Source organism: Salvelinus alpinus, chromosome 12, assembly GCF_045679555.1.
Source record: "Salvelinus alpinus chromosome 12, SLU_Salpinus.1, whole genome shotgun sequence".
In the NCBI taxonomy this organism is placed as follows: domain Eukaryota; kingdom Metazoa; phylum Chordata; class Actinopteri; order Salmoniformes; family Salmonidae; genus Salvelinus; species Salvelinus alpinus.
In genome coordinates this window covers 52624507-52633583 of record NC_092097.1, presented here as the reverse complement: position 1 = coordinate 52633583, position 9077 = coordinate 52624507, and the positions used below count along the sequence as shown (strand labels likewise).

Here is a 9077-nt window from a genome sequence, read left to right as displayed (position 1 = left end):
TTAATACTGCCATCTTGTGGTTCTGGTAGTAATGGATAACCTTCTCAGTGTGCTTTCCCTCCCACTTGTGAATTTCAAAAATGAATGGACTGATTAAAAACGTGCCATAAAAAATGCTATGCTTTAAAATGTGTATTCACTATGGTATTTTTGACATTAATACATTTGATCATTCATATTAATACTATAACCTCCTTCAAAACGCTTTACACGGTTGGTCGTAAATTCATCTTTGTTGGTGAAAATGCTGATTTTTTTTTTGCAAGGCTGAGAAAAAGAAAATACAGGAATCAAGTCTTAGCTTTATTAACATGGTTTTCCTTTTTGTATTCAAGTGACCATCAGACCGAACTTAATAACAAAATGACTACTGGAGCGTCTGAGGACATGATTTCTTGTCTCAGCGTAGTTAACATGTTCATTACAAAAACATAAAAGCCCACAAACTTTGACAGAAACGCAAATACTGTGCAGTAGAGTGGAGCTTGTAAGATTAAAACAACATAACATGTTGAGGAATAGACGTGGAATTTGGAACAATTTCAAACCTGAATGAAACCATTACCTTGGTTAATGCATTTAATTTTATGGGGTAATATCAATGTTTTACACAATTCCCAGAGCGATCTAACTAAAATACCAGGCCAAATAATACTTCTGCATTAACTTAAAAACCATTGGTCATTCAAAACTCACAAAAGGTAACGACTAAATAATTCTCTGCGATTTGTCAACAAAACCATTTTTTATCCTTCAGGATCCAGGAAAGCAGCGGAACATGGTGAGCTGCTAGCCCACCCTGAGCGGAGGAGCTACCAAGACGACTCCGTCACCTCTCACAAACAACATGGGGATGTTCCTCTTCGTTGACTGAAAAATAGAAAACCACATGGATGGAATTACGTTGCCGTCCTGAACCTTCTTTCAGCATTTCAGCGTTACATTTCAGTGTTACATTCTGGATCCTCCTCGTCGGGGATCCAGAAATCTTGGTAAGAGGAGCGCCAGCACACTACCGACTATAAAGACACGTATTTAAACAATGCAGAATTTCATGAAAATAGATTTCAAAATCGTAACTTCGACTTGGTTTGGAGATCCGTGACAAACAAGAACCCCAATTCCTTTTCTAGGGGTAATGAGTGTAAATGTTTTTACAAATACCTACAAATCACTTCTCCAGGGGGACATTTAACGACAGAAATAGACATTTCAGACACAACAGATATTCTTGGGTTAGATCTCAGACACACAGTTGACAATGAAGGGACAAAAGCAGAGGGTGGTTGCCCTATCACTGATAGGACAATCTAGGGGACAATCTAGGGCCCCCCTATGGTGCATCTTCTCTCAGTAGGGCATCTAGGGCCCCCCTATGGTGCATCTCCTCTCAGTAGGGCATCTAGGGCCCCCCCTATGGTGCATCTCCTCTCAGTAGGGCATCTAGGGCCCCCCCTATGGTGCATCTCCTCTCAGTAGGACAATCTAGGGCCCCCCTATGGTGCATTTCCTCTCAATAGGACAATCTAGGGCCCCCCTATGGTGCATCTCCTCTCAGTAGGACAATCTAGGGCCCAGCATGGTGCATTTCCTCTCAGTAGGGCATCTAGGGCCCCCCCTATGGTGCATCTCCTCTCAGTAGGACAATCTAGGGCCCCCCTATGGTGCATTTCCTCTCAATAGGACAATCTAGGGCCCCCCTATGGTGCATCTCCTCTCAGTAGGACAATCTAGGGCCCAGCATGGTGCATTTCCTCTCAGTAGGACAATCTAGGGGCCCCCTATGATGTAACTAGCCTGATTCAGCTTATCAACCAGATAATTATTAGAAACAGGTGTGCTAGATTAGGGTTGGAGTTAAAACCTACAGGAGGGCAAACCTCCAGGAACAAGGGTTGGAGAACCCTTCACTAAAGTCTGAGACTTTAGGCCAAGCCCTGGTGTAGCCGAAATTTCTGCAGTTGAAAAGGTGGCGGAAGCCCTTTTTCATACCTTATAAATTTCTTCATACGTCTCCTCATCAATCTCTACTGTTGTCACCGTCTCCTCAACATCTCCCAAGATCATGTTCAAGTGCTGATCATAGGCCTGGAACAAAGATAAACCGCATTAGACTTATGCAGGCCTATAGTTTGGCGAGACAAGATGATAAAGCTCGCATTCAGGATGACAGCTGTACACAACATTGTAAACTAGGTGATACGTGCCCTGAATGCTGATTTGCTGACAACCGTGGTATATCAAGGTATGATAAAACCTTTATTTTTAATGATCTAATTACGTTGATAAGCATTTTATAATAGCAATAAGGCACCTCAGGGTTTTGTGATATATGGCCAATATACCATGGCTAAGGGCTTAGCGATGGTATATTGGACATATATCACATCATTGTTCAAACATTTGTCAACATTTACAAAAGCAACCAAGATGATCACCACGGCCATACAACTACCTACGTTCAATCTGCCCCTGAGTTCTCGGTCGTTTCTCATCTTAACATATATCCTTTCATCCAAACTGAGCCTGATCAGATCCAGGGGCTCCTCCACTGTGTTGGTGGTCGTTTGCTGCAACACAAAAGCAACATGGGAAGGAAGTTGTTCACACTAGATATCGGTTTCATGCTAAATAGTAAGTTAGCTAGTTTTCATGGTTGTCAATAAGTAGCCTAACTGCTGTTAGAATCACTTTTTAAGCATAGACTATAGATTTGAATACATTTAACGTTACAAGAACTCTGGGGGGGGAATGCAACGTCGTTGTATTTCGCGTAAATGTTCAACACCTAGCTTTGGTCCAGGGTGTTAGTGCGCTGGACTACATCTATTCAAACCCATTACCTTTACCTGGGGACCAGACGGTGAATTTCTAAATATACCGTCTGGAACATGACTGTGTTCTGGAAATGTGCCGCTAAGGTCCTCTACAAGCCGGAATGTTTAAAACCTAATATTTACACGTACTCTGCCTATTGTCCATGGTGTTAATCCTTCAGCTACTCGACATTTTCTATAAAATATCTACAGTATCCAAAGTCGTTTACCCGAATTGTTATAGCACGTGCCTTTGTTCATGAGCAAAACATATTTGCCATAATCTTAGACCCGTGTTTTGAAGTTGGGTTAAATTGCGTTACTTTCCGATGGATATTTTAACTCAAATTTCGACCAACACCACGGACAATCGGCAGAGTAAGTTTCAATATAATTGTATTCAACATTCGTGTCTGGTTAGCGAATTGACTAATATACAAGCTAGCTTGCTACGATTGATAGCGATGGCTGCTAATCACCATGCTAGCTAGCCACTGTTGCCTCCACAATTAAAACCTCCACCCATGTTTTTGCAATGATGCTGTTTGCGTAATCTACTGATACAAACCGGTGTACAAGTATATTTCTCTACTCGAGTATAAATAAATGTTTTGCACAGAGAAAGATTGACAATAAAACGTTTAGCTAACGCCAACCTGTTCAACTTCATCCGCCATTTTTGAACAGTTTCCCAGAATTCCTTGTGGTGAAGGGTATGTTCGATTTGTTCACGGAAGTAGACTGCGAAGCAAGTAGATTTACAGGAGATGCACATGCAGAGTACCAGCGCTGCGTACATTCAGTGTCCTACAAATGTAATAATGTTGATTTCATTCATGGCGATTAATAATTGACCTACCTCAGCTCGACCCTGATAAACAATAAATAACAGTCAATCAATGCAAAAGCGCCCCGCAAAACCACGCAGATGGGTGCGTTCCAGAGTGTATCAGATTTGGGAGGTCGAAAGTTTTTTGAACGTGCGATTTTCCCAGCCTTTCATGTTATTATTAGCCTACTTTAGCTTTTGCCTTTTGTGTTATAGTCCGGTTGCGATATGTCGCGCATGTCCATATGATTTGTGTCATTAGGTGGGTTTTCATGATTGCACACGTGACTGAAACCGAGATGCGATTTTTCCCGCATGTCCTCGCGACGCGGGAGAGAATCTAGAGCTGTTTCTGTGTAGAATGCAGGGATTAGTCATGCAACCGCAGTAGACTGCAGCGCTCATCATCCTTCTCACCGATACCATCATCATACCGCGCTGCTGATAATTTAAGCAGGAGGACAAGAGTGTCTGGGAATTATATATGTTTTAATGTTATTTATTGTATGTTTGCGTGGTAGGCTATCCGAGGTAAATGAGTTCTCCGGTTGCGGTTCTTGCGGTGCTGGCCGCTTGCCTTTGCGGTGTGCTTCTCCCGGTGGCTTGTAGGGACCATCTAAATTACAGACTAATCATTGGTAAGCCATTCGAGATCCATCTAGGGTGAATGGGTATGTATGTGTCTCAGAAATGCTCCTTATGTAACGTCTTGATCTGTTTTATTCTAGAATGTTCTGGGACCAAATTGTACCAATGTCAGCATGTAACTGTCAATGTTATAGGAAGTGGAAAGGGATAACTCCCACTTCAGAAGGACATCTTGACTGTAGATTGTATCGATTTTTTTATATATATTTTTAATTCTTAGATTTCATGTTTTTCATTGATCAACACGAATCCTCATGTAGCCATTGTATAGTTATAGACTTTTCAATATTTACATAGGGAGTTCCTTTTGCGTAGCCAAGTAGGCTAAATGCCATTCATTAATAAAGGTTTCTAGTAGGAAAGCAGGTTTTGTGAAAGTAGGTTTTAAAGAAGTTTATATATGTAAATGCCCCCAAAGGAATGTAGGGCTAAGCAACTAAATAGTCTCTTGAAATCACCGAGATGTTGCCAATCATGACTGAGAGAGAGGACAGTTAAGGGTTAACGATGAATCTGTGAGATGATGATGGTTCTATTAAACACACATCTTTACATTAAGGCCATCCTTATTGTCAAGTGTATGGTATTGTAATGTATTGTAATGTAGAGGTTATGGTATTGTAATGGATTGTAAATGTAGAGTGTATTGTAAAGTGTATAGTATTGTAATGTAGAGTGTATTGTAAAGTGTATGGTATTGTAATGTATTGTAATGTAGAGTGTATTGTCAAGTGTATGGTATTGTAATGTAGAGTGTATTGTAAAGTGTATGGTATTGTAATGTAGAGTGTATTGTAAAGTGTATGGTGTTGAAATGTAGAGTGTATTGTCAAGTGTATGGTGTTGAAATGTAGAGTGTATTGTCAAGTGTATGGTATTGTAATGTAGAGTGTATGGTATTGTAATGTATTGTAATGTAGAGTGTATTGTAAACTGCATGGTATTGTAATGTAGAGTGTATTGTAAACTGCATGGTATTGTATTGTAATGTAAAGTGTAATTTAATGTAGAGTGTTTTGTTATTTCAGGGGTCCTGGCCCAGGAGAACATAGTGGGAGACCCTCATGCTCAGGGATCCTGCTACATCGCTGCTTCCTATGTAAAGTACCTGGGGAGTGCTGGAGCCAGGGTTGTCCCCATAAGGTATGTGTGATTGGCGTGCTTTGAACCGGGGCCTCTTGAATGCCAGTGCATTATCCCGGATAAGCCCAAGCCCAGTGCATTATCCCGGATCAGCCCAAGCCCAGTGCATTATCCCGGATCAGCCCAAGCCCAGTGCATTATCCCGGATCAGCCCAAGCCCAGTGCATTATCCCGGATCAGCCCAAGCCCAGTGCATTATCCCGGATAAGCCCAAGCCCAGTGCATTATCCCGGATCAGCCAAAGCCCAGTGCATTATCCCGGATCAGCCCAAGCCCAGTGCATTATCCCGGATCAGCCCAAGCCTAGTGCATTATCCCGGATCAGCCCAAGCCCAGTGCATTATCCCGGATCAGCCCAAGCCCAGTGCATTATCCCGGATCAGCCAAAGCCTAGTGATTTGCTAGGAAATAAGGCACAATGAAGGCTTTGTAATCCACCTCACAGTTTTTTCTCAGTGTCTGTTGAGTGGCAAAAGTATGTTGGCTGATTGTAATCATTTACTTCCTTCATTCCTTCCTCTGATAGAATAAACAGAACCGATGAAGAGTATGAGAAGATATTTAACTCAATAAACGGGTGAGTGAAATTATTGTTCACTTATTTATATAACTGTAATCAGATACCTTCGTGGGAATAATTAAAATGTGAAGGACTATAGGCTTATTGGTTGATTGATTGATTGATTAATTGGTTGTTGTAGGCTGCTGCTACCAGGTGGGGGTGTAGATCTGCAGACTTCCCAGTTCAGTCGTCTGTCAAAGATCTTCTATGATCTGGCTATCAAGATATTCCATACCCAAATCAAATCGGTTACATACACGTGGTTAGCAGATGTTAATGCGAGTGTAGCGAAATGCTTGTGCTTCTAGTTCCGACCGTGCAGTAATATCTAACAAGTAATCTAACAATTTCACAACAACTACCTTATACACACAAGTGTAAAGGAATTACTAAGAATATGTACATAAAAATATATGGATGAGCGATGGCCGAACGGCATAGACAAGATGCAGTAAATGGTATAGAGTACAGTATATACATATGAGATGAGTAATGTAGGATATGTAAACATTATATAAAGTGGCATTGTTTAAAGTGGCTAGTGATACATTAAAATTATATTTTGTTTTTATCCTTCATTGACAATAAATGTATTGAATTGTTTTCAATAATTATAAAATGGTTTCAAATAATTAATAAATAGTTAAATGTCCAATATATGGTTCCCACAGTTTACGACACTGACAGCGGGTTCCATTTAGCTCCCTACCTCTTCCCCTTGTCCCTCATTTTTCTATGTTTACAGATCTGAAGTGTCTGGTTTAGGTATTAGCAGTGTTGTGGTTCAGCTTCCACTATATTACTTCTACCTGTTGAGCAGTACTCCTGTTGTTTCATGCTCGTGTTTTGTCTTCCAGACCAACGATGCGTCTGATTACTTCCCCATATGTGGCACGTGCCAGGCCCTCCAACAGATGACGGTACTGACCAGCAACAAGAACCTTCTGACTCTGACAGAGACCAAGGCTGTGGCCCTGCCTCTCACATTCACCCCAGGTCAGAGACAACACTGTGTTTCTGCATTCTCTATGTGTATTGGCCTGTGTTTGTCTATGAATATTGATATTCAGTGGTGTAAAATACTTAAGTAAAAATACTTTCAAGTACTCCTTAAGTAGTTTTTGGGGTATCTGTACTTTACTATACTATTAATATTTTTGACTGGATGACTGACTGACTACAGGTACTGACTGGCTGACTGACTGACTGACTACAGGTTCTGACTGACTGACTGACTTACTGACTACAGGTTCTGGCTGACTGACTGACTTACTGACTACAGGTTCTGACTGACTGGCTGGCTGACTGACTTACTGACTGACTACAGGTACTGGCTGACTGACTGGCTGACTGACTGGCTGACTACAGGTTCTGACTGGCTGGCTGACTGACTTACTGGCTGACTACAGGTTCTGACTGACTGGCTGACTGACTGACTGGCTGACTACAGGTTCTGACTGGCTGGCTGACTGACTTACTGGCTGACTACAGGTTCTGACTGGCTGGCTGACTGACTTACTAACTAATGGTTCTGACTGGTTGGCTGACTGACTTACTGGCTGACTACAGGTTTTGACTGGCTGGCTGACTGACTTACTAACTAACGGTTCTGACTGGCTGGCTGGCTGACTGACTTACTGACTAACGGTTCTGACTGCCTGGCTGACTGACTTACTGACTAACGGTTCTGACTGGCTGGCTGACTGACTTACTAACTAACGGTTCTGACTGGCTGGCTGACTAACGGTTCTGACTGACTTACTGACTAACGGTTCTGACTGGCTGGCTGACTGACTAACTAAAGGTTCTGACTGGCTGACTGACTGGCTGACTACAGGTTCTGACTGGCTGGCTGACTGACTTACTAACTAACGGTTCTGACTGGCTGACTATCTGACTGGCTGACTAACGGTTCTTACTGAAAAAGGCTAGAACAAGTAATACTATTTCTGAGAATTAAAATAATTTTTCAAACCACTGCGACTTAATACCACCTGAACCCGTCTCTGTCTGAAGCTATCTGAAAACGTTTTGAAAATCTGTGCGTCAGAGTTACCAGAATATAGCTAATTCCATCCTCTTCTGTTCTCCCATGACCTAGACTAGAGCAAGGAACTTCCTTCTCAGCTTCACTATAGTGTAACGTAGAGAGACATTCAATTATGTGTTCTATTCAATTATATCACTGTAAACTTTTTGATTCCGGAACGTTAAAAAAGAACTAATGAACGTCGTGATTCATGTCAACAGAACTACAGCCGGAATGTCAAGCTGAAACATTTCTACAAGGTTCTGACCACTAACAGAGACGGACGGAGAGAGTTCATTTCTACCATGGAAGGTACTGTACAGTGTCTGAACATGGCTAGAGAGACTTCATTTGGCCATCAAGTAAGAGGTGTTGTAACCATGGGATACTTGCAGCGGCATGTGTGTAAAATGCATTCACCTCAGTGTATTGATTATCAAGACCCCAGGTCCTTGTTAGCCACACTGTAACCGGAGCCTCGAGGTTCTATTGACAAGCGGAATGTTTTCATTGGTCTGCTCTCTTGTTGTAGGGAATCGCTACCCATTGTAGACTGTTCCAGTGGCTATACTGTAAATAGAGCCTAGATTGTACGTTTTCTCTCTGGTAGCGAATCGCTATCCGTTCTATGCTGTCCAGTGGCACCCTGAGAAGAGTCCCTTTGAGTGGGTAGATAAGCCAGGTATGGTCCACTCTGCTGCCTCCGTCAGAGCATCCTTCTACACAGCACACTTCTTTGTCTCCGAGGGTGAGTTATTTTAGTCCACCTTTCTTTAACAGGGTAAATCGGTTAAGAACAAATTCTTATTTGCAACGCTGGCCTGGGGAGTGACTGTAGATTAGATATTGGACTGTACAATGCTGGCCTGGTGAGTGACTATAGATGACAGTCCAGTTATTGGATTGTACAACTTTGGCCTGGTGAGTGACTGTAGATGACAGTCCAGTTATTGGATTGTACAACTTTGGCCTGGTGAGTGACTGTAGATGACAGTCCAGTTATTGGATTGTACAACTTTGGCCTGGTGAGTGACTGTAGATGACAGTCCA

At 42.1% G+C, this 9077-nt stretch overlaps 2 protein-coding genes across 3 annotated transcripts; one reads left to right on the top strand and one right to left on the bottom strand.

The window, feature by feature from the left end:
• Positions 1-290: 290 nt before the first annotated feature.
• Positions 291-3813, bottom strand: lsm3 (LSM3 homolog, U6 small nuclear RNA and mRNA degradation associated). The gene is made up of 5 exons (XM_071336808.1): positions 3676-3813; positions 3473-3557; positions 2460-2570; positions 1993-2088; positions 291-870 (listed from the first exon to the last, which is right to left on the bottom strand). Exons 2-5 carry the CDS (start codon positions 3491-3493, stop codon positions 790-792), a joined length of 309 nt encoding a protein of 102 aa, XP_071192909.1. The 5' UTR covers positions 3494-3557; positions 3676-3813; the 3' UTR covers positions 291-789.
• Positions 3814-3973: 160 nt separating this feature from the next.
• Positions 3974-9006, top strand: LOC139536345 (gamma-glutamyl hydrolase-like). Of its 2 annotated transcripts, none has more exons than XM_071336806.1 (5): positions 3974-4283; positions 5322-5436; positions 5963-6013; positions 6856-6994; positions 8249-9006. In XM_071336806.1, the coding sequence occupies exons 1-4, from the start codon at positions 4181-4183 to the stop codon at positions 6914-6916; spliced, it is 330 nt and encodes a 109-aa protein (XP_071192907.1). In that variant the 5' UTR covers positions 3974-4180; the 3' UTR covers positions 6917-6994; positions 8249-9006. The 2 variants fall into 2 exon arrangements, with proteins under 2 accessions (XP_071192907.1, XP_071192908.1); XM_071336807.1 differs by having other exon boundaries at positions 3974-4316.
• Positions 9007-9077: the final 71 nt, after the last annotated feature.

What these genes read in the sequence shown, in the direction of transcription:
- LOC139536345 (XM_071336806.1), top strand. Translation starts at nt 4,181, where the DNA reads ATGAGTTCTCCGGTTGCGGTTCTTGCGGTGCTGGCCGCTTGCCTTTGC. An exon ending in GCCAGGGTTGTCCCCATAAG is followed by an intron (nt 5,437 to 5,962) that starts GTATGTGTGATT and finishes TTCCTCTGATAG; the next exon opens with AATAAACAGAACCGATGAAG. An exon ending in ATATTTAACTCAATAAACGG is followed by an intron (nt 6,014 to 6,855) that starts GTGAGTGAAATT and finishes TTTGTCTTCCAG; the next exon opens with ACCAACGATGCGTCTGATTA.
- lsm3 (XM_071336808.1), bottom strand. Translation starts at nt 3,493, where the DNA reads ATGGCGGATGAAGTTGAACAG. An exon ending in AACTCAGGGGCAGATTGAAC is followed by an intron (nt 2,089 to 2,459) that starts GTAGGTAGTTGT and finishes TCTTTGTTCCAG; the next exon opens with GCCTATGATCAGCACTTGAA. An exon ending in CGTATGAAGAAATTTATAAG is followed by an intron (nt 871 to 1,992) that starts GTATGAAAAAGG and finishes TCTATTTTTCAG; the next exon opens with TCAACGAAGAGGAACATCCC.